Raw genomic sequence first — 25652 nt, 5'->3', positions numbered from 1 at the left:
CTGGACCTCCAATTAAACATATTTTAGATAACATTGTCCCACAGGTTGCTGCAGCCATATTCCATTTTTAAAGCTTGTTTTCTCTCAGGTTTCTTTCAGATTCAATGGTTTCTATAGATCTGTATTCTAGGGTTTTTGTTTTTTGCCATCTGCAGTGTCAGTAAAACATATCCAGTGTATTTCATTTTAAATGTATTTCTTTGTTCTAGAATTTAGAGTTGGCATTTTTGTAACATTTTATTTCTCTGCTGAATTTCCTAATTGCTTCCCTTATTATGCCCAGAATTTCCTTTATGATGTCCTTCATCATGTTTTTAATATCTGTTTTAAATCCATTTATTTACTAATTCCAAAATCCGGTGTTATTTTGAAGTCAGTTTCTTTCTGGTTTTACTTTTGACTATGGGCCACATTTTTCTTTTATTCATATATCTAATATTTTAAATCATATACTGGTGATATTCCATGATACATTGGAGAGCTTGTGATTCTTTTCTCTAAAGAGTTCTCAGGGTCAGTAAGATTGTGTGTTTTGTTGGAACATTTGCTACTTTGTGCTGCCCTGCCCAGGGGAGGCACTCAGGTGAAAACCAGTATAACACAAAACTCAGTAAATGCAGTTTTCCTCTTTCTATTGTTGATTCCCTTCTCTCACCTTTTCTTGCCTGCCTTTGTTGTTGGAGTTTAAAAAATAATTTTTCAGAGTCTACATTTGTCATTGATGAGAAGGCTAATCCAGTGCAAGCTACTCTGCCATTATACTAAAGTAATCTTGAAAAGAAAAAATTATCTTTTGGGTTTATTTACTTTTTACATCTACCTTGAAAAATTAAGTCAGAAGAGTTTGAAGAAACAAGTTTTTGATGATTTTTACCTTGATCCTAATGATTGGGTTGTCATGTTTCATTTATAACAGAAAAAATCATGGAAGTTTACTTGTTCTTTGGGACACGTAGGGACAGTTTTGGAAAATTGAGCCAAATGTTCATCTAATGATGTTATAAATCCATTTTGGAAACAATTAGTGCTTGACACATACATACATATATATGTGTGTGTGTGTGTGTGTGTTTTAAGTATTTGAGAATAGTGCATTTAACATAAATTATTCTAATAGAAATATATGTGTTTATTTTTCAGGACTTATGCTACTACCAAGGGTATATTGAAGGTTATCCAAATTCTATGGTGATCGTTAGCACATGTACTGGACTCAGGTTGTTATACATAATTTTATGGTTACAAAAAATGGAATTTTTAAGAAATAATTTTCAAATTTGAAAAATTATAATCAGAAGCTTTATTTTTATTTTTAAATTAATTTTATTGGAGTATAGTTGATTTACAATGTTCTGTTAGTTTCTGCTGTACAGCAAAGTGAATCAGTTATACATATACATATACCCACTCTTTTAGATTCTATTCCCATATATAGGTCATTACAGAGTATTGAGTAGAGTTCCCTGTGCTATATGGTAGGTTCTTATTAGTTATCTATTTTATATATAGTAGTGTGTATATGTCAATCCCAATCTTCCAATTCATCCCACCCCACCTTCCCCCCCTTGGTAACCATAAGTTTGTTTTCTACATCTGTGACTCTATTTATGTTTTGTAAATAGGTTCATTTGTACCATTTTTTTTAATATTCCACATATAAGTGATATCATATGATATTTATCTTTCTCTGTCTGACTTACTTCACTCAGTATGACAATCTTTATGTCCATCGATTTTGCTAAAAATGGCATTATTTCATTCTGTATTTATGGCTGAGTAATGTTCCATTGTATATATGTACCGCATCTTCTTTATCCATTTCTCTGTTGATGGACATTTAGGTTGCTTCCATGTCCTGACTATTGTAAAAAAGTGCTGCAGTGAACTTTGGGGTACATGTATCTTTTCGAATTATGCTTTTCTGCAGATATATACCCAGGAGTAGGATTGCTGGATCATATAGTAGCCCTATTTTTAGTTTTTTAAGGAACCTCCATACTGTTGTCCATAGTGGCAGCACCAATTTACATTCACACCAACAGTGTAGGAGGGTTCCCTTTTCTCCACACACTCTCCAGTATTTATTGCTCGTAGATTTTTTTGATGATGGCCATTCTGACCAGTGTGAAGTGATACCCCATTGTAGTTTTGATTTGCATTTCTCTAATAATTGGTGATGTGAAGCATCTTTTCATGTGTCTCTTGGCCATCTGTATGTCTTCTTTGGAGGAATGTCTATTTAGATCTTCCCCCATTTTTTGATTGGGTTGTTTCATTTTTTTGATATTGAGCTGTATGAGCTGTTTGTATATTTTGGAGATTAATCCCTTGTCGGTCGTTTCATTTGCACATATTTTCTCCCATTCTGTGGATGGTCTTTTTGTTTTGTTGATGGTTTCCTTTGCTGTGTAAAAGCCTTTGAGTTTAATTAGGTCTCATTTGCTTATTTTTGTTTTTATTTTCATTACTCTAGGAGGTAGAGCAAAAAAAGATCTTGCTTCGATTTATGTCAGAGAGTGTTCTGCCTATGTTTTCCTCTAAGAGTTTTATAGTATCCAGTCTTACATTTAGGTCTTTAATCCATTTTGAGTTTATTTTTGTGTATGGTGTTAGGGAGCATTCTAATTTCATTCTTTTACATGTAGCGGTCCAGTGTTCCCAGCACCACTTATTGACGAGACTGTCTTTTCTCCATTGTATATTCTTGCCTCCTTTGTCATAGATTAGGTGACCATAGGTGCGTAGGTTTATATCTGGACTTTCTAGCCTGTTTCATTGATCTATATTTGTGTTATTGTGCCAGTACCATACTGTCTTGATTACTGTAGCTTTGTAGTATTGTCTGAAATCAGGGAACCTGATTCCTCTAGTCCATTTTTCTTTCTCAAGATTGATTTGGCTATTTGGGGTCTTTTGTGTTTTCATATAAATTGTGAAATTTTTTGTTCTAGTTCTGTGAAAAATGCCATTGGTAATTTGATAGGGATTGCATTGAATCTGTAGATTGCTTTGGGTAGTATAGTCATTTTCACAATATTGATTGTTCCAATCTAAGGACATGGTATATCTCTCCATCTGTTTGTGTCATCTTTGATTTCTTTCATCAGTATCTTATAGTTTTCTGAATGCAGGTCTTTTGCCTCCTTAAGTAGGTTAATTGCTAGGTACTTTATTATTTTTGATGTGATGGTAAATGGGATTGTTTCCTTAATTTCTCTTTCTGATCTTTCATTAGTAGTGTATAGGAATGCAACAGATTTCTGCACATTAATTTTGTATGCTGTGACTTTACCAAATTAATTGATGAGCCCTAGTAGTTTTCTGGTGGCATCTTTAGGATTTTCTATGTATAGTATCATGTCTTCTGCAGACAGTTTAACTTCTTTTCCAATTTGTATTTCTTTTTCTTCTCTGATTGCCGTGGCTAGGACTTCCAAAACTATGTTGAGTGAAAGTGGAGAGAGTGGACATCCTTGTCTTGTTCCTGATCTTAGAGGAAATGCTTTCAGTTTTTCACTGTTGAGAATGATGTTTGCTGTAGGTTTGTCGTATATGGCCTTCATTATGTTGAGGTAGGTTCCCTCTATGCCCACTTTCTAGAGAGTTTTTATCATATATGGGTGTTTAATTTTGTCAAAAGCCTTTTCTGCATCTATTGAGATGATCATATTGTTTTTATTCAGTTTGTTAATATGGTGTATCACACTGATTGGTTTACGTATATTGAAGAATCCTTGCATCATTGGGATAAATCCCACTTGATCATGGTATATGATTCTTTTAATGTGTTGTTGGATTTGGTTAGCTAGTATTTTGTTGAGGATTTTTGCATCTATGTTCATCAGTGATATTGACCTGTAATGTGTGTGTGTGTGTTTGTGATACCTTTGTCTGGTTTTGGTATCAGGGTGATGGTGGCCTCATAGAATGAGCTTCTGAGTGTTCCTTTCTCTGCAATTTTTTGGAATGGTTTGAGAAGGACATGTGTTAGCTCTTCTCTAAGTGTTTGATAGAATTCACCTGTGAAGCCTTCTGGTCCTGGACTTTTGTTTGTTGGAAGTTTTTAAATCACTGTTTCAATTTCAGTACTTGTGATTGGTCTATTTATATTTTCTACTTCCTCCTGGTTCAGTCTTGCAGGGTTGTGTCTTTCTAAGAATTTGTCAATTTCTTCTAGGCTGTTCTTTTTATTGGCATATAATTGCTTGTAGTAGTCTCTTATGATCCTTTGTATTTCTATGGTGTCAGTTTCAACTTCTCCTTTTTATTTCTAGTTGTATTAATTTGAGTCCTCTCCCTTTTTTTTCTTCATGAGGCTGGCTAAAGGTTTATCAATTTTATTTATCTTCTCAAAGAACCAGCTTTTAGTTTCCTTGATCTTTGCTAAGTTATAAAGTGAGGCATGGCTTATAGTGGGAAATTGTCATTGGAAAAGCACAGCATGGAGACTTTTGTACTGTCTCCTACTCTTCTCCTGAATTACGATTTTTTAGTGTATGTGGAGACCACAGAGTACTAGTAGCTTGGTAAATACCAATAGCATTACTACTCTGTTCCACTCAGTAAATTTGTGGATACTCGGTAACTTTTTCTTACTTCACCACATAAGGCTAAGAATGAAAATAACCTGCATACTATTAAAAAACCCTGATTATGTCATTTTATTGACTTCGTGAAAAATGAACTGTTTTATTTATTCACTTACTTTTTGGAATTTTTAGGGGCTTACTACAATTTGAAAATGTAAGTTATGGAATTGAGCCCTTGGAGCCTTCAATTGGTTTTGAACATGTGATTTATCAAGTAAAACATAGGAATACAGGTGCTCCTTTATATGCTGAGAAGGATATTGAGTCAAGAGAAAAGCCCTATAAAATACAAAGTGTAGAGGTAAGTGATCAATTGAGTAAGTTATATAGTTATTACTATGCAGCAATATAAAAAATGTATTTTTTTCTGATAAAAAATTATTAACATATGTATATGAGAGAGAGAAAGAGAGAGAGAGTGATACCAGAAACTTCATAACCTATTGTAAGTCTTAAAACTAGTCATTCAGTTTTCCAGAACACCAAGATGGCATTTTCTGCTGTTAGTGGCATTTTTCCCTGTGATCCAGACCTTTGTTGTCTGCAGATGCTCTCCTTTCTCCATATCCATTATATCAAAGTTTGGATATAATAAACATAAGTGACATTCACATAAATTCACATAAAAATTCACATAAAATGAAGATACTTATCTAGGATGCTGAGAAGAATCACTAGTGTCTTTTAAGGCACCTGCCTCAGGGTAGGCCATTACATTTTCCTTATATCCTTATCCAGGGATGGAGAGACTGCTTCTACTGGCAAAGAAGACTCATCAGAATTTAGTAGAAGTTTAGTGACTTCCCTGGTGGTACAGTAGTTAGGAATCTGCCTGCCAATGCAGGGGACATGGTTTCAATCCCTGGTCTGGGAAGATCCCACATGTCATGGAGCAACTAAGCCCATGTGCCACAACTACTGAGCCTGCGCTCTAGAGCTCACGAGCCACAACTACTGAGCCCGTGTGCCACAGCTACTGAAACCTGCATGCCTAGAGCCCGTGCTCCACAACAGGAGAAGCCACCTCAATGAGAAGCCCGTGCATAACAACAAAGAGTAGCCCCCACTCGCCACAACTAGAGAAAGCCCACATGCAGCAACGAAGACCCAACACAGCCAAAATAAATAAATATTTATTTATTTATTAAAAAAAAGAATTTAGGGATTTAGTGACCCCAGCTTCATCAGAGTTTCTCATATACGCTCATTCCAATTTTTAGGATGTTATTTCTTCCAGTAGACACCCTGTGAGGGTGGAAATTCAATTTGTGTTGTAGTTCATCCACTCACAAAATGAGATTCTGGATTTGGTTTTCAACAATCTCAGCTCTGCACCAACAGTGGCTAAGGGTATCTTTCAATAAAGACACTTCCCCAAGAAAACAGAACCAACAGAATATATGTATATGTGTGTGTGTGTGTGTGTGTGTGTGTGTGTGTGTGTATACACACACATATATATTTGATGTAAACACACACACACACACACGAAGAGAGGGAGAATGAGAGAATTTAGAGTAGACTGTAGACTAGCAGGCTGGAGACAAGGGAAGAGTTGTATTCAAGTCCAAAGGCAGTCAGCTGGAAGGATTCCTTCTTGCTTACAAGGTAGTCTTTGTTCTAATAAGGCCTTCAACTAATCAGATGAGCTCCACACATATGAAGGGTAATCTACTCCACTAAAAGTCCACCAATTTAAATGTTTATCTTATGCAAAATCATTTTCACAGAGACATCCAGAATAATTTTTGAACAAAAATCTGGGCATTGTGGCCCAGGCAAGTTCACAGAAAAAATTAACCATCATACCAGGTTTACAAAATTTATTTCATATTTCCTCCAAAAGTTTTATTCTTTAAACTCTTACATTTCAATATATGATCCAATTTAATTTAATTTTTGTATGGAGTGAAGGAGGGCGCTAAATTCATCATTTTTCATATGCATATCTAGTTTTCCCAACACCATTTGTTGAAAAGACTTATGTTTGTTCCACTGAATCTTCATGGCCCTTTTTTTCAAAGATCAGTTGACCATAGATGTTAGGGATTATTTCTGCACTTGAAATAATACTCCATTGATCTTATGTCTATTCTTATGCCAGAGCCACACTTTTTACTACTATACCTTTGGAATAAGTTTTGGAATTAGTAAGTGTACATCCTTCAGTAATGTTCTTTTTCAAGATTGTTTTGGCTATTCTTGATACTATCAATCTCCAAATAAATTTTAAAATTCACTTATTTTCAATTCCCTGAAAAATCAAGCTGGGATTCTGTTGATTCTGTAGATTAATCTTGGAAATACTGCCACTTAACAATATTAACTCGTCCTATCCATGAACATTGAGCGGCTTTTTGTTTTTAGGTCTTCTTTAATTTTTTACAACAATCTTTTGTATAGTTGTCTTCAAGTTGTCAGCCAAACTTCTTAGGTTAAATTTATTTCTACAAATGTTGTCATTTAAATGCTATTTCACATTTAAAATTTTATTTCAAATTTGGATTTCTCATTATTCATGTTTGGAAATTATTGACTTTTGTATACTGATTTCATATTCTGCAAACTTGTTTAAATTGGGTATTAGTTTTTTATTGTACTCTTTGTAGTCTTCTGTGTACAAGATGATGTCATCTTAAACAAAGATTATGTTCTTCCTTTTCAATTATGATGCTTTTAACTTCTCTTTTATTGCCTACATGCCCTGGTTAGCATGGTGTTGAATAGGTGAGAAGAATATCCTTGTCTTGGACCAATTTTAAGAAGAAAGTCCACCACTATTAAGTATAATGTTAATGGTGAAATAATATAAAAACTTTCTGAAACTTTCAATTCACTTTACTCTCTGATAAAATTCTCCTGCTTCACTTTCTATCTCACTTCCTCTGACTTTTCCTTATACACTCATGTTCTAGATAATGATATTTCTTGTGTTATGTCTCAGGTTTTTGTTTGTGTTGTATATTGTCTTGTATATTTTTTCACGGCTTTATCTACTGTGATTTACAGATCTCCCACTCTTATTCCAATTTTTTTCTGAGTTATTGATCTTACATTGGACATAATGACTGCCCAAGTTAAACAACATACACACACATTAACTATCTACCTACTTATCTATTTATCTATCTATATCATCTATCATCTATCTGTCATCATCTTCATGTCCCTCTCACTTCCTGAATATTCTTACCAGTGGGCTTTGGTATCTTTTAACTTTAACTTTTTAATCCAACTACATTGCAATTGGATCATTTAGTAGTGTTCTCCAATCTTCTTCCCTAGCTCCAATTCTTTAGTGTTTATTTGACCAAAGCAAAGTTTCATGCCATTGATGTCAACCTTATATAGCACATTTCCAAGAAATTGGTTTTCTTTATTGGCTACTTTCATTTACTAAATAAAATAGCTTTTCAGGTCTTCTGAAATCTTAACACCTGCCCACCTTCCCAATATACAGATTTCTTGGCATTCTTTAATGCATCTTTGTCTTAAATTTTTAATTATTTTGCTGAAACAGACTATATCTTTTCCCCATGAAAGCTTATTGTCCAGTAAATAAGTGAATAAATTATAATCAACTAAATATCATCAATCCCTATCTCAGAGATGAAAATAAACAAGGATTACTTCAGGAAATGTAAGTCAACTAACACTTATGTTGCTTAAAACAAAGAAATAGCTTTGAATCTCTCAAACCATTAATATTTTGTTAGTTTCAATTAATATAAATGTTTATTTTTCTCCTCCAGTAAAGTTCATTTCCTTGTTTAGGCACTTCAATGAAACTTTGGAATCCTATAAGCAAAACTATCATGAAGCATTCAGTGCTTCCTTTTGGATGGAAATGAAAATAAACCAATTAGACCATAAGGGGATTTCATTTGCATTTTAAAAAAAACAAACCCTCAAGTCTCCAAGGTTTTAAAAGAGAATTTTTTTTCTTTTTTCAGTACGCGGGCCTCTCACTGCTGTGGCCTCTCCCGTTGCGGAGCACAGGCTCCGGACGCGCAGGGGCAGCGGCCATGGCTCACGGGCCCAGCCGCTCCACGGCATGTGGGATCTTCCCGGACCGGGGCACGAACCCGTGCCCCCTGCATCGGCAGGCGGACTCTCAACCACTGCGCCACCAGGGAAGCCCAAAGAGAATTTTTAAATGGAGGGAAAAAATGAATGATCATTCACCCCTGAATTTGTCTTACTGACCTTATTGACTTTTTTTCCTTTAAATTACTACAATCTTCACTTTTCTCTGCTAAATCCTAGATTTATTTTTCTCTATTGCTCCTCTTTATGTTAAGGAAAATGGTTTAACTAAAATGTGATAGTTTTGAACTTTCAAAGGATTAAATACCAGTGTAAAAAGAAAAAAATTCAGGCATTAAAATACCATAATAAAAGTTTTCTCAGTTTTTGAAATTTGATCCTCCTTTTCTGCTTCTATATATTTGTCCAGTGCTTATACGTGGTATACTATTTTAGTAACAAACTATTTTGAGTTAACTGCACTATAGTCTTAAAGTGCCCACAAAGACTGTCTTCCAAGTTTTCCCTAGTGCATTCCTCCTAGGTTAACTTCATGTAAAAATAATGATGAACATAAGTAATATTTTATTAAACGTAGTTACAACAATTATTACTTGTTGGCAGAGTGTAAGTCACACAGATCATAAGCCCATCGGGCCTCACATTTGTGCCTAATTTAACCACTGTGGTCTAATTAAATGACATCATAACCAGATTCCACATACTGAGATATCTATGGTGCAGTTTAAGAAACCCATTTTGTTTCTCTGTTGCTCACTTTTTTCTGCGGTGATTTATACAAGGATTAGCTTTATCCTTCAGATGAAATCCCACCCCTCTAAACACAGAGATGTGCCCCTACTCTTTCAAGGCCGTAGATAAAACCATACAGCATAATAATGTATAGTGGAATCATTAAACGAACATAAATACACACATAATGGCAAGTCAAGGGAAGAATTTCCTCAGGGAAAAGAATCATATGAGTAGCCCAGTACCAGTGAGAATATGGAGAATGGAAGGTAGAGGAGAGCTATTTGCTGAGTAAATTAAGTGATTGATCAGGTGTGAAAGACATGACAAAGGCAATATTCTGAAAATGATTTCTATTTTCATATAGAAAACTGAATTTTCAATGTTGAATTTGTGAAGTAGTATATTACTTAAAATAATTAAATGATTCTTCAATTTTTATCTAAAGATTGTGACTTTTTTTCAGCCACCTGTAGACTTCTCTCAGTATATAGAAATGCATGTTGTAGTTGAAAAAAATTTAGTAAGTATACTTTCACTTATTTGTCTTATCTTAATTTATATTAGCAATGGGAGGTTATAAAAAGTGTTGGAATAAATTTTTAACATAGGACAATAAATGATTTTATTTAATTTTTGCTTTATCTCTGCCTTAATGAATTTAAATTACTAGTATCAGTAGTAAATTGGAAATCAAATCTCTATTAGTTTATTTTAAATTTTATATAATTAACATATTAAAACATGTTACCTATAAAATAGTTTCTTAGTAATTTTTATTCATCATTCCCATACCCATAATGTCTAATAACCTTTGATCTTTTACTGTCTCCATAATTTTGCCTTTTTCAGAAGATCATATAGTTGAAATGTACAGTATGTAGTTGTTACAGATTAGCTTCTTTACCTTGGTAACATGCATTTAACTTTACTACATGCCTTATCATGGCTTGCGAGCTAATTTCTTTTAGTACTGAGTAATATTGCATTGTCTGTATGTACCACAGTTTATTTATCCATTCATCTACTAAAGGACATCTTGGTTGCTTCCAATTTTGAGATGAATCAAGCTGCTATTAACATCCATTCACAGGTTTTTGTATTGACATATTTTAAATCCTTTGGGTAAATATCAAGCAGCATGGTTGCTGCATCATATGGTAACAGTATGTTTTTTTTGTTTGATTTTTTTGTGAGAAACTGCCAGACTGTCTTCCAAAGTGCCTGTTTCATCTTGCATTCAGCACTTTAAATATATCATCCCCTTGTCTTCTGTCCTCTAAAGTGTTTGCTAAGAAATCGGCTAGTAATCTTATTATCACCCCTTTTATGTGGTTAGTTACTTTTCTCTTGCTGCCTTCAATATTAATATTCTCTTTAGGTTTTGACAGTTTGATTATAATTTGTCTTGGTGTGGGTCTCTTTGGCTTTATCCTTCTTAGAATTTAAGCTTAAGGATTTGTGTGTTCATGTGGTTCATCAGATTTGGCAAGCTTTTGGCCATTATATCTTTAAATAATCTCTCTTCTTCTTCTGGGATTCCCTTAAGTCATATATTGTTCTGCATAATGGTATCCCACCAGTCCCTCCTTTTTCTTTCTGGTTCTCAGACTCAATAATTTCAGTTATCCTGTTCTCAAGTTTACTGCTTCTTTCTTCTGCCCCTTTAAATCTACTGTTGAATCCTTCTACTCAATTTTCAGCTCAGTTATCACATTTTTCAATGCCAGAATTTGTTTGGTTTCTTTTTATAATTTCTATATCTTTGTTGATATTTTCATTTTATTCATATATCATTTTCCTGACTTCCCTTCATTCTTTTTGTTTTCCTTTAGCTCTTTGAGCATATTTTAGGCAGTTGTTTTAAAGACTTTGTCTAGTATGTCTCTATGTCCTCAGGAAGGGTTTCTGTCAATTTATTTCCTTCGTTTGGGCCATGCTTTTTTTCTTTGTTTGCCTTGTAACACAGACTGTTTCTGTTCCTCTAAAATTTATACTAATGCATAGTGATGGTACTGGGAAGTGGAGCCTTTGGGAGTGGCTTAGGTCATGAAGCTGGAGCCCTCATGAATGGGATTAGTGCCCTTATAAAAGAGAGGCCAGAGAGCTCCCTCACCTCTTCTACCATGTGAGGACAGAGCAGGAAGATGGCAAGATGGCCATCTCTGAACCAGGGAGCATGTTCTCATCAGACACAGGGTATGCTGGAAACCTAATCTTTAAACTTCCTGGCCTCCAGAACTGTGAGAAATAAATATTTGTTGTTTGAGCACCCAGTCTATGGTGTTTTTGTTAGGGCAGCCCAAACTGACTAAGACACATTGTGATTTTTGTTGAAAATTCAGCATTTGATAAAATAACCAGGGGACACAGAAAACAGCCATTCAGGCACCTTCCAGACCGGTTAGAACATTGCAGATAAGGTCTTCTCTGCTCCACCTGGTATAAGGGAGGGAATTGGGAAATGGACTACCATTTCCTCCAGATTAAACCATGCCACACTGGGGAAGGGAACAGGGCATAGGGGAGTAAAAACACCACAAAATTTCCTGTCATTTTCAAGATGTTTTTTTCTTGATTGGACATTTGTAGACCTTTGAATGTTTTCCTGAGGTTTTCTGGAGGCTCCAATGAGGTTATTTCAGCCAGTTTCTGGTTGTCTTTTGATGTTTCCAGAGAAAAACGAAGGCTTGGTGTTTTCTAGTTCTCCATTTTGTTGACTTCACTCCCCATGAAGGATATTTTTAATTATTTGTTGTCATCATTTTACAAAGGCTACTTTAAATCTTTGTCAGATAATTCTACCAAGTGATGTACTTTGGTGTTGACATGTATTGACTGACTTTTCTCCCTCAAGTTGTGATTTTCCTGGTTCTTGGTATGGCAAATGGTTTTCAGTTGCTTTCTGGAAATTTTTACTATTACGTTATGCAATTCTTCATTCTACTTAAATCTTTTATTTTGTTCATTCAGACTCCTTAGTTGTAGCACATAAGTCCTGACCAAATTATATGGGTTAAATTCAATGACAAAAGTTCTCAGAGCCTTCATAATGCTATTTTGGTCTTCTTGGTTCAGTCACTGTTTCTGCGGGTCCCAGTGATACTTGCCTGTCCTGCCTGCAGGAGTGGAAGGACCTTCCCCTGTCTCCTTCTATTGCCTCTGAGTGGAATATTGTAGATGGTGGGCCTGTGCAGGTGGAAAGTGTCTCCCTGGTCCACCCAGTGCCAGTGGGACTCTAGTACTGTTTGTGTGGGTGGGAGTTACTTCCCAGGGTCATTCTGCCTAGCGTTTCTAGGTAGGTACAGGAGACATCAAGCCTGTGGGGGTGGAGATATTTTGTCAGAAGAGTTTCGCTCTTCCCTGCTGATACCGCCAATAGGACCAAATGGCTGTTTCCTGGTCCAGGCCACCTGTTGTCTCAAGCTCGTTAATGAGAAGCTCCATGCTGTGGTGCAGAGGTTACTATTCTAGGCATCACGGTGTTAATGGGTTTCTCATTCCATTTCTACCTGGACTACTTTTTTGCCACTGGATGGGGTGTTGGGAATTGCTGAGAAGCTATGTTGTTCTTCCATTCCTAGCATACCTGTACAGGTACCTTCTTACTTCCACCTTTTAGAGACTTCCTATGATTTTTTTGTTATATTATTTCAGGGTTTATACTTTTTTATAATTTTGATCAGCTTGGAGGAACAGGGAGAGATGAGTTTATACCACCCTTTCTTGAAATTTAAATTATTGTCTTTGTGGGAATTCCTTGACGGCCCAGTGGTTAGGATGCAGGCTTTTTCACTGCTGGGGGCCCAGGTTCGATCCCTGGTTGGCGAACTAAGATCCCAGAAGCCGCTTGGCCAAAAAAGAAAAAAAAAGGGATAAATTACTGTCTTTTGCAAGTTTTTTTAAACTAATTTTAGAGAAGAAAAGACAAGATATTTATTGTTTTATACTTTGTTATTGCTAGTACCAATGTTCTTTATTATACTTATGTAGATATGAGTTACTGTTTTGTGTCATCTTTTCAACCTGAGAATTTCCTGATTATTACCATTTCTTGCCTTATTATTTCTGGCAGAGCAGCTCTGCTATCACTGATTTCTCTCTCTCTCTCTGTCTTTAAAATTTGAGAATGGCTTTCTGTTGCCTTTACTTAAGAAGAATAGTTTTGCTGAGTATAGAATTCTTGATTGAGAGTATTTTGTGGTAGCACTTTGAATTTGTAACCCCACCTGGTCTCCATTGATTCTAATGAGAAGTCAGCTCTGAACCTTGCTGTGCTTCTCCTATAGGTGATGTACCACTTTTTTCTTCTCAGTGTAAAGATTTTCTCCTTGTGGCTGTTGTCCAGTAACTACAACTATGATGTGTCTATGTGTGATTGTCTTTGATTTTATCTTACTTGAAGTTTGTTAAGCCTAAGTAATGTGTAGATTAGTGATTTTCATTGTTTGGGAGTTTTTAGCTATTATTTACTCAAGTTTTGTATTTTTGTTTGTTTTGTTTTTGATCATTTCTATGTCTCCTCTCCTTCTAAGATGCTCATTCTGTAAATGTGTATTTGCTTCATGGTGTCAAACAGGTGTCTGAGATTCTGTTCACTTTACTTCTTGTTTTTCCTTTCTGTTCTTTATGTTGAATAATTTCTATTGATACATTATTATTTTCATTTATTCTTTCTGCTAGTGAGCTTATATAATTTTAGTTATTATATTTTCAACTCAAGTATCTATTTAGTTCTTTTTTACAATTTTATAATTATTATTTGTTTTTTCTATTTCACTCAGGTTTATTGAGATATAATTGACACATAACTGTGTAAGTTTAATGTGTATGTGTTGACTTGATACATTTATAAATTACAAAATGATTACCACTGTAGTATTGGCTACCACGTCCATCCCATCACATAATTAATTTTCATTTCTCTTTTGTAGTGAGAACATTTAAATTCTACTCTCTTAGAACATTCAAGTATATGATGCAGTGTTATTAGCCATCATCACCAAGCTGTACATTATAATGTGTAATTTATATTCTTTACTGATACTCTCTTTTTTATGAGTCAATGTCATCATTCCTTTACTTCTTTAAACATGGTTCCTTTCAGTTCCATGTTTACCATAGTTGTTTTATAGTTTCGTGTGCTAAATCCAGTAAGGTCTACCTCATAGTTTCTAATGACTGCATTTTCAAATATGTGGGTAACATTGTTTTATTGTGCTTACTGTTTTTTAAATTCTTGTTTCTACTTTGAAGCCAGGATTTTTGTGGTTGACCTTGGGTGAACATATCTTAGTGGTCAGCCAATGACTGGTCAGAGGCTATGCTCCAACATTTGAGCTAGTAGGCTTCTAACGTTTGCAAATGGATTTGTCTGTTAGGGAAAGTATTCAGTTTTCAAGTCAGGTAGGTTTTGATTTTTATAGGACTTTCTCACATCTCCTCAGGTAGTGAGTAACGTTTCAAGTTCAGCCATGAACTTGTCGATATCTTAGACCCCTTTCAGTCTCTCCTGAGCATGAGTGTTAACTGGTGCATGAATGGAATATTCCAGACTATAAAGGATATATGGAAGGTTGTCAAGACCCGTTATGGCTATCATATCCCCCCCCCAATTCCATGTTAGATTTCTGGCTCATCTTCTGGTCTGTTGCTTAAAATAACCAGTATCACAGCCTAAGTTTATCTGTGATGATGCCCTTCAATATTCATTTGCCACAGAGATCACTATTGTTTTTGACAGTATATCTGGGCACGTAGTTTTGCCCTGCTCTGCACCAAATCAAGTTATCCTCCTCTGATAGGGAAGTGTTTGGATTTTATGGCTTGACCTACCATGGTAGAATTACCACACAATACAATTTGAGATGTGGTTGGGGACAACCTCAGGTGAAATGTCACAGATTCCCACTGTTCTTACCATAGGATTAATAGTTTTTCTTTAATTAATATTTCTCATTTTAATGCCCTTGGTCAATTGCCAGAATCTTGAAATGTTTTTGAGACTTTTGTCTTTTATCATTGCTTATTGTGGAAAGGATTTGCAGACCTCATTATTTCACCATCTCAGGAGTCCCACTCTCTGTAATTAACTTTTTAATCCCCCTTAGTTTGTGAACTTTTCTTCTTATAGGTTTCACATATTTGCTAGGTATTTTATTTTACTGTGCTTGAAAATTAGATATTTTCATACATTCTTACTTCTATTCCTCGTTTTAGTCATTTATAGATTTCTGAGACACTTTTTGTTGCTCATAACAAACTACTCCAAAATTTAGTGGCTTAAAAGGACAACTATTTATTTAGCTCACAATTCTTAAATATCCTCTGATCTCATTAAGATCTCCTTGTGCTGGACTGGCCTCACTTGTGTACTGTTAGTAAACTACTGATTTTGCTTGGAGTTGGGTGGTCCACTGGGTGTCTCAGCTGGCATGTCTTATCTCTGCTTTCCAATAATATTCGTATCATAATAATGTTATTTTTGTACAAGTTTTTGTGTGGACATAAGCTTTTATTTCTATTAGGTAGATGCAAAAGGTGAGAGTTGCTGAGTTGTGTGGTAACTCAAAATGTTTCACATTTTGAGACCCTAAAAAACAATTTTCACCATTATGTATTGCACCAGCAATGAACAAATGTATGAGTTCCAATTCCTCTAAATTCTCAACTCTGTTATTGTCTGTCTTTTGGACTTTAGCCATCCTGGTGGGTGTGAATTAGTTTCTCACTGTGCTTTTGATTTGCATTCCCTATTGTGTAATGATGTTGAGAATATTTGCACTTTCTTATTAGCTATTAGAATATTTTATTTGAGAAATTATTTAAATTCTTTACACATATTTCATTGGGTTGTCTTTTTAATTGTTGTAGTTAAGTATTCATTATATATTGTGGATGCTAGACGCTTATCCAATACATGATTTGCAAATATTTTTATCCATTCTGTGGGTTACCTTTTCATTTTTTGATTGTGTCATTTGAAGCATAACATTTTAAAATTTTGAAAACATCAGTCTTTCTCCATTTAATGTTCTTGCTCTCTCCAAATATCAATTGACCATAAGTGTTAGAATTTATTTCTAGAAATTGTTATTTTATTGATCTATAACTGTAATCGAAAGCCAAAAGCACACTGCCTTGATCATTACAGCTTTGTAGTTAGTTTTCAGATTTGGGTGTATGAGTCTTCCAACTTTGTTCTTCTTATTTAAAATTTTTGCAGACATTCTGGATCCCTTTCACTTTCATATACATAATAAGGTAAACTTGCCAATTCCTGCAAAACAATGCTGGAATTTTAATAGGGATTATATTATTTCTATAGATCTATTTGGAGATTATTGCCATCTTAACAATAATGGGTCTTCCAATCCATGAACACAGGTTCACTTTCCATTTATTTGTATCTTCTTTACTTTCTTTCAATGGTGTTTTGTAGTTTTCAGTGTGTGTTTTGTACTTCTTTTGTTAAATTTATTTTTTGGCATATTATCATTGTTTGATACCATCATAAATGGATTTATTTTCTTAATTTAATTTTAGATTGTTTATTGCTGGAGTATGGAAATGCAATTGATTTATATATTGATCTTGTATTCTCCAATTCTGCTGAAATCATTTATTAGTGCTAATGTTTTTTAGTGGTTGTCTTAGGATTTTTTTTTTTTTTTTTTGCTGTACGTGGGCCTCTCACTGTTGTGGCCTCTCCCATTGCGGAGCACAGGCTCCAGACACACAGGCTCAGTGGCCATGGCTCACGGGCCCAGCCGCTCCGCGGCATGTGGGATCTTCCCAGACCGGGGCACGAACCCGCGTCCCCTGCATCGGCAGGCGGACTCTCAACCACTGTGCCACCAGGGAAGCCCAGGATTTTTATATATACACGTCTTTTTGTCTGTTAATAGAGTGTTTAACTTCTTTTTTTTCTACGTAGATGCCTCTTGTTTCTTTTCCTTTACTAAATGCTTAGGCTAGAGCCTCCAGTGAAAGCTGAGATAGTAGCAATGAGAACAGATATACTTATCTTTTTCCTGATCTAAGAGAAATAACACTTATTCTTTCACCATTAAGTGTGATGCTCTCTGTGGTTTTTTAATAGACGTCTTTTATCAGGTTGAGGGAGTTCTCGTCTATCCCTAGTTTATTGAGCTTTTTTTTTTCTTTAGTCAAATGCTTCTTCTGTGTCTTTTGAAAGAATGTCCAGTTTCCACAAAATCCACAAACAATAAATGCTAGAGAGGGTGTGGAGAAAAGAGAACCCTTTTGCACTGTTGGTGAGAATGTAAATTGATACAGCCACTATGGAAAAAAAAAATAGAACTACCATATGACCCAGCAATCCCACTACTGGGCATATACCCTGAGAAAACCATAATTCAAAAAGAGACATGAACCACAATGTTCACTGCAGCACTATTTACAATAGCCAGGACATGGAAGCAACCTAAATGTCCATCGACAGATGAATGGATAAAGATGTGGCACGTGTATATAATGGAATATTACTCAGCCATAAAAAGAAATGAAATTGAGTTATTTGTAGTGAGGTGGATGGACCTAGAGTCTGTCATACAGAGTGAAGAGGAAAACAAATATCGTATGCTAACACATATATATGGAATCTAAAAAAAAAAAGGTTCTGATGAACATAGGGACAGGACAGGAATAAAGACGCAGACGTAGAGAGTGAAATTGAGGACACAGGGGGTGGGGAGGGAAGCTGGGACAAAGTGAAAGAGTAGTATTGACATAAATACACTACCAAATGTAAAATAGACAGCTAGTGGGAAGCAGCTGCATAGCACAGGGAGATCAGCTCAGTACTTTGTGACCACCTCGAGGGATGGGACAGGGAGGGTGGGAGGGAGATGCAAGAGGGAGAGGATAGGATATATGTATACGTATAGCTGATTCACTTTGCTATACAGCAGAAACTAACACAGCATTGTAAAACAATTATACTCCAATAAAGATGTAAAAAGGAAAAAAAGAATCATGTGGGTTTTGGTCATTATGTTCCTTGTTCTATAATGTTTTGAAATACATCTATTGGTTTTTAGACATTAAGCCAAGCTTGTATTTCTGAGATAAATCCCACTTGGTCGTGGTGTCTAATTCTTTTTATGTGTTGCATAAATTGGTTAGTTTTCTGATTAGGATTTTTACAATAATATTCATGAGGAATGTAGTTTGTTTTGGACTTTTATTTTCTTGTTATGTCTTTTCTGGTTTTCGTATCAGGGTAATACTGACCTTACTGAATGAATAGAAATGGGTTCCCTCCGATTTTATAGGAGAATTTGTAACGAATTGGTGTTAATTCTTCTCTAAATGTTTGATTGGATTCACCAATAAAGCCTTCTAGAACTAGGCTTTTCTTTGTGGGAATTTTTTAAATGCATATTTAATCTTTTTGCTTGTTACATATTCTGTTTCTTCTTGAGTCAGTTTCAGTATCTGTTTATTATAAGAAATCATTCATTTCATCTAAGTTATCTAAATTGTTGCCACATTATTTTTCACAGTGTTCATTTACAAGGCTAGTTATTTCTCTGTGGTTAGTGACTGTAACCTTTCTTTTATCCTGAATTAATAATTTTTGTTTTGTTAATATATGTTGTTTTTTATATTCATATTTCAATCATTTTGCTCTGATTTTTATTAATTTCTTCCATTTCCTTCCTTTGAGTTCTTTGCTTTTCATTCACTAATTTCCTAAGTGGAAATTAGTTATTTGAGATGGTGCTTCTTTTTTTTAATATAGCTATTTCCTATAAGTTGCCTTCTGAGCACTGCTTTAGCTGAATACCATGAATTTTACTATGTTGTATTAGTATTCTCTAATTTCCCTGTGATTTCTTCTTTGATTATTGGTTATTTATAATCTATTGTTTAATTTCCACATACTTTGAATTTCTCAAATTTCTTTCTGTTGTTGATTTTTTATGGTCAGAGAGCAATTTTGTATTTTTTAATTGTATTAACTCAGTTGAAGCTTATCCTATAACCTAGTATATAGTCTATTCCTAGATCATGTTCCATGAGCACTTGAGAAGCGCATGTTGTGACATTTTGGGGTGGAATATTCTATAAATATCTGTTGGTTTAGGGTTTAGTTTTAGTCTCCTATATCTGTGTTGAGTTTTTGACCAGTTATTCTACTACTGAAATTGTGTACTTAAATCTCCATACATTATTGTTGAATTTTCTATTTCTCCCTTCACTTGTGCGTTTCGTGTAATTTTTAGGCTCAGTTCTTAGATGCATATAATGTTTATAGTTTTATGTCTTCCTGATGGACTTCCCAGTCCTTGAAAATGTACTATGTCTTCTGTAACAATTTTTTTCTTTTGGCCATGCCGCACGGCATGCGGGATCTTAGTTCCCCGACCAGGGATCAAACTGTGCTCCCTGCAGTGGAAGTATGGAGTTTTAACCACTGGACCACCAGGGACATCCCTTCTGTAACAATTTATATTTAATTGTTTTTTTCCTTAATCAAGTCTGTCAGTCTCTGATGTTTGCTTGGATTATTTAATATACTCATTAATTTTTTTGGTGGGCGGTCTTTCAAATCAACTGAATAGCTAATTCATTTTTAAGGGCAGCACAGCATACCAGTGTATTTATATACCATCATTTATTCATTTATTCTATTATTGTTGAGTATTCACTTTGTTTCCAGTGTTTTAAATGTTGCTTTGTCACTATAAATAATGCTACATGAAGTATCCTTAGTCATGAGTTCTTACATCTTGGGAACGTAATCTCTGTGAAAGTAGGTAACCAGGAGTATGGATGATGGGTCAAAGGATATGTATGTAGTTTAATTTCAATAGATATTGTTCATTGCTTTATAAAAACGCTGTAACTTTTCGCATCTCCAAGGTAAAACTGAAAGTATTTTCCTCTCATACCTGCCAACGATTAGTTTTATATTTCTCTTTAATTTCTGTCAGCCAATGGGTATAAAATTATATCTCATCGTAATTTTAACTTCCATTCTTTAACTGAGAATTAATTTGAACATCATTTAATGTTTACTGGCCACTAGTATTTTCTTTTCACTGAACTGACAACTTAATCCTTTTGCTCATTTTATTAATGGTTGTTTGCCTTCTTGTCAAATTGTAAGAAAACTTTGAATATTAAAAATATTCATGCTTTGTTCATTATCCACCCAATGTGAAGGAGCATATCACCTGTTTTCTTCTAGGTGTTTTATGGTTTCAGGTCTTGCATTCAAGTCTTCAATACATTTTGAATTATTTTTTTGTGTATGGTGTAAGATAGTAGTCCAGTTTCATTCTTTTGCATGTGTTGTACAGTTTTCCCTACATTATTTATTAAAGAGACTGTCCTTTCCCCATTTGTGTAAACTAATTAACCCACGATAATGTGTTGGGTTTTCTCCTGAACTCTCTATTCTGTTCCATTGATTTATGTGTCTGTTTTAATGACAATACCACCCACAGTGCTTTGTACCGGTAATATAGTTTGAAATCAGGGAACATGATGTCTCCAGCTTTGTTCTTTCTCACATTTGCTTTGGCTAGTCAGGGTCTTTGTAGTTCTATACAAATTTTAGGTCTGTTTGTTCTATTTCTGTGAAAAATGCCATTGACATTTTGATAAGGATTGCATTGAATCTGTATATTGCTTTGAGTAGTGTGAACATTTTAACAATATTAACTATTCTAATTTATGAGCTTGGAATAACTTTCCACTCATTTGTGCCTTCTTCAGTTGCTTTCATCAATGTCTTTTAGTTTTCAGTGTAAAGACCTATCTCCTTGGTTAAATTTTTCCTAGGTATTTTATTCTTTTGATGCAATTGTAAGTGGGATTGTTTTCTTAATTTCTCTTTCTGAGAGCCTGTTATTATTATAAAGAAATATAACAGATTTTTGCATATTGGTTTTTTATCCTGTAACTTTGGTGAATTTTTCTTAGTTCCAACAGTTTTTTGGTGGAGCCTTTCAGGTTTTCTACATATGTCAGCTGCAAATAGTGACAGTTTTACTTCTTTTTCCCCAATTTGAATACTTTTATTTCTTTTTCTTCCTTAATCTCTCTGGCCAGGACTTCCAATACTATGCTAGATAAGAGTGGCGATAGTAGGTATCCTTCCCTTGTTCTTGGTCTTAGAGGGAAAGTTTTTAGCTTTACACTGTTGAGCATGATGTTGGCCGTGGCCTTTATTTTGCTGAGACACATTTCCTCTGTATTCACTTTGTTGAGAGTTTTTATCCTGAAAGGAGGTTTTATTTTGTCAAATGCCTTTTCTGTATCTATTGAGATGATCATATGATTTTTTTATTCTTTATTTTGTTAATGTGGTGTGCATCACATTGATGGATTCATAGAAATAGAACCATTCTTGCATCCCTGGAATAAATCCCACTTGATCATGATGTGTGATCCTTTTAGTGTGCTGTTGAATTTGCATTGCCAGTATTCTCTTGAGGATTTTTCCGCCTATATTCATCAGGAATATTGGCCTGTAATTTTCTTTTCTTGGGGTGTTTTTGTCTGGTTTCGATATTAGGATAATGCTGGCCTTGTAAAATGTGTTTAGAAGGCTTTCTTCTTCTCTTAATTTTGCAAGAGTTTGTAGTGCCTTTTTGTATTTTTTTAATATTTTTAATTTTCCACACATTATGTCTATAATAATAAATACTATTTAAAAACTAATAAATTGGTAATTTAAATAATTTCTTAACTCATACTTCTAAATTTTAAACATAATAACCATCATTAAATATTAAGCAATATATATTTAGATCTAAAAGGCAATTATCTTTTTCAGTATAATCATATGGGTTCTGATACAACTGTTGTCACTCAAAAAATTTTCCAGTTGATTGGATTGACCAATGCTGTAAGTGTTTGCTTTTGCATTTGTTTGTGTTACTTAAACAATTCTCAGACTTTTTTTATGACCCTGCCTGAATACACATATTGTGTGAAAGAGGGCAAATATATAATCATCTTAAGTTTCAGTTTTCTAACTGTTTAATTGGAGTAATAATAATTGTAAATACCTAATTAGGGTTTTGTAAGGCTTAAATTAAACACTTGACATTGGGCTGGCTTAAGCACAAGCATATCAAAATGTTACTCATTACTTGTTTTATTAGTGATATTTATTACTTGCTAATAGAATTTATAAGATCCAATCCAGATTTACAGTTTAGGTTTTTAATATTTACATCGGTATAGCGTTTATTTTTGCAGATAAATTCCCAAATCTATTTAAACCATGTAGTTTGAACATATTTTCTTTATGTCTTCAATTTTAGATTTTTGATTCATTTAATATTACAATAATTCTATCTTCATTAGAGCTTTGGATAGATGAAAATAAAATTCAGGTAACTGGAGATGCCAATGAATTATTACGCAGATTTTTAAAATGGAAACAATCTTATCTTGTTTTGCGTCCACATGATGTGGCATTTTTACTTGTGTAAGTATATCTTGGCATTACTAAATCTTATACATTAGAAAGCATATGTAATTTGACCTGATTTCTGACAGTTGACAGGCCCTTAGGGAAAAAAATCTTATGTCATTTTTTTATGTACAACATCCTGTGAATATTATTTTTCACAACACAGGTTTTATAGCAGAATTACTAATATAATTACTCTTTTTATTGACTGATAGCTAAAACTCACTTCAATCTTATTACCACGTTTTCTTACCTTGAGTATATAACGTATCATTAAATGTGCCTAACTATACATAAAATATTAACAATATCTGTCTGAAAAAATATACCTGAATTTTATGAATATAGTAATATGGCCTTCTTTTAATGTTTTATTTCCATAAAATCAAAACAAAATAGTGATGAAATAGAAACACTATTGTACATTTCAATATCTCTGACATACTATATTCACAGTGAGCTGCACTTTTAAAAATATAAGCCTCCCTTTCTATTTAATAATCTCTTTGTTTTTCTCTTATCAATATTCAAAACCTGTATGTATTATATATTATCATATTATGTAAAAATCATGTATATAATTATAAAATTATAATCTTTTAAGTTATTTTTTGTCCCACAAATATGCATGCCTTTGCATGGCTAGGGCAGGCTAATTCTATCTGATTAAGGGGAGACTTCAACACATAAGCTTACTCTGCCCATTTGTCAACTTCATTGGCTTAGCTTTCTACTTTTAAGAAATTTTATTTATTTTTATTATTTTTACGTTATAGGAATCAGTATAATTTTTTAATTACATAAAAATATCTTCATTATTCTCTAAAAATCCGTATGATAATACACTGTTTATTATTTGTTTTTTAAATCTATTTGCAAAATAAGCAGACACGTTTAGTCCCTTTCTATGCTTTGTTATCCTAGTGTTAAAGTGGAAATATCTATGAATTTGTTATATAAGTATGCAAAACAAAAAGTATTAGGTAAATTTAATATTAATTGTTCTTAATTTTACAAAATTTTATGATTTGCTTCTTTTTTAAACTTAAGTTACAGAGAAAAACCAAATTATGTTGGTGCAACCTTTCAAGGGAGGCTGTGTGATAAATACTATGGAGGAGGTGTTGCTCTGGTATGGTACGGTTTAAGTGACTTGGCTAAGATGTATAAGTACGATGCTATTTAGAGTAATATACAATTAACTATTTCTGTATTTTATTATGGCTAAGTATATTAAAATTTGCATAATGATTCTAGGGATCTTTGTTCCTGCTGCTGACAGAAATGTGTGAACTATAAGAAGTTTAACTTAACACATATAACACATTTAACTTAATACATATAAAATTTTTACAATTTTCTTCTTGTGAGTTCAAATTACCCTCTTTTAGAAAGTTATGGTAGTGATCTATTTTATAGTCTTATAAGATGCTCATAAATTTTTAATATACTCAATATTTAATAACTAATTTTAATTTCAAGCTTAGATTTTGAGCATTTTCTTCATTATGTAGCTGATTCAATTATGAAGCAAGTTAAAATAAAACTTTTGAAACTATTTATCAATTGCCGCAAAATGCTTCCTGGGACATAGGTGAAGAAAAACAGAATCAAATGCAATAATTGACATTTCTATCTTAGCAGAAAATCTTGGTGTGCTTAAAATTGGTATGTTTTTGCTCCTATTTCACAACGCTTTGGTTATATATATATAGAACTTGTTATATGTATATATATAGAACTTGTCTTCTTAAGAACACAGTAAAGATATTGGTATGTTTTAGAAAGAAGTAAGGGTATATGAAATGAATGTTGGTCTTAAGAACAAATAAGAAGAAAACTACACCATATAATAGTCTAATGGAAGAAATGTAAAGATGGCCAAGGAAGAAGAAACTTAAAAACAATAATGTAAAATAAAATGAATAGAAAATAATCAAAGGAAATGTTTTAAACATACCCTAATATAATGACAATCATGTGAATGTAAATGAATTAAAGTCACCAAGTAAGAGATGGAGTCTCTGATGGATTTAAAAAAAAAAAAATTTAAGTTCAAACATTAGTTCTTTACAAAAAATACATTAATAGGGCAAAGTGAAGGTGAATATAAAATAATAAAACATACTTTGGTTAAATAAGAAGTAAACATGAGAAAATGGAATTTAGAGTAAAATACACTATAGATAGCAAACAGGTGTAAACTGTTTGTAGCTTTTTTTTTTTGCAGTACGCGGGCCTCTCACTGTTGTGGCCTCTCCCGTTGCGGAGCACAGGCTCCGGATGCGCAGGCTCAGCGGCCATGGCTCATAGGCCTAGCCGTTCCGCGGCATGTGGGATCTTCCCGGACCGGGGCACGAACCTGTGTCCCCTGCATCGGCAGGCGGACTCTCCACCACTGCGCCACCAGGGAAGCCCCTGTTTGTAGCTTTATATGTAGAAGTTTTGCAAATATTTTGTTTGATTTATTCCTAGTCATACCAGTAAATTCTATACTGTTTGATGATATTAGTAAATACTACATTTTAAGTATAATTTATGAGTTTCTGTTATGTTGAAAAACAACTGAATGTTATACACTGACTTGTATACAATAATATTTCTATATTTATTTCTAGTAGTTTTAGATTTAAATTTTTCTGTGTCCAACTTTGTCATATGTGAATTAAAACAATTTTATTCATTTTTTTCCAATATGTCTATCTTTTATTTTTTTAATGTTTTTCTCCTATTGAATTGCCTAGGATCCCAAGAACAATTCAAGTTGAACAATGTTTAACTGAATTCATAGTAGACATTTTTGTATCATTCCTGATCTCAAGGGAAAA

The 25652-nt window shown here is 33.9% G+C and overlaps 1 protein-coding gene across 1 annotated transcript in view; it reads left to right on the top strand.

The window, feature by feature from the left end:
• The window catches only part of ADAM2 (ADAM metallopeptidase domain 2), a 106070-nt gene that overhangs the window by 17592 nt on the left and 62826 nt on the right, over positions 1 to 25652 (top strand). Inside the window, exons 5-10 of the mRNA XM_027122889.1 lie at positions 1141 to 1217; positions 4722 to 4890; positions 9835 to 9891; positions 22180 to 22251; positions 22673 to 22839; positions 23875 to 23956. Of these exons, the coding sequence (XP_026978690.1) occupies positions 1141 to 1217; positions 4722 to 4890; positions 9835 to 9891; positions 22180 to 22251; positions 22673 to 22839; positions 23875 to 23956 (624 nt within the window). The remainder of the gene's footprint in view (positions 1 to 1140; positions 1218 to 4721; positions 4891 to 9834; positions 9892 to 22179; positions 22252 to 22672; positions 22840 to 23874; positions 23957 to 25652) is intronic.

The sequence above is a fragment of the Aethalodelphis obliquidens genome, unplaced genomic scaffold (genome assembly GCF_003676395.1).
Source record: "Aethalodelphis obliquidens isolate GAN/ISIS:26980383/991018 unplaced genomic scaffold, ASM367639v1 scaffold25, whole genome shotgun sequence".
Taxonomy (NCBI): domain Eukaryota; kingdom Metazoa; phylum Chordata; class Mammalia; order Artiodactyla; family Delphinidae; genus Aethalodelphis; species Aethalodelphis obliquidens.
The sequence above is the reverse complement of the archived record's forward strand: the minus strand, read 5'-3'. Positions and strand labels throughout refer to the sequence as shown.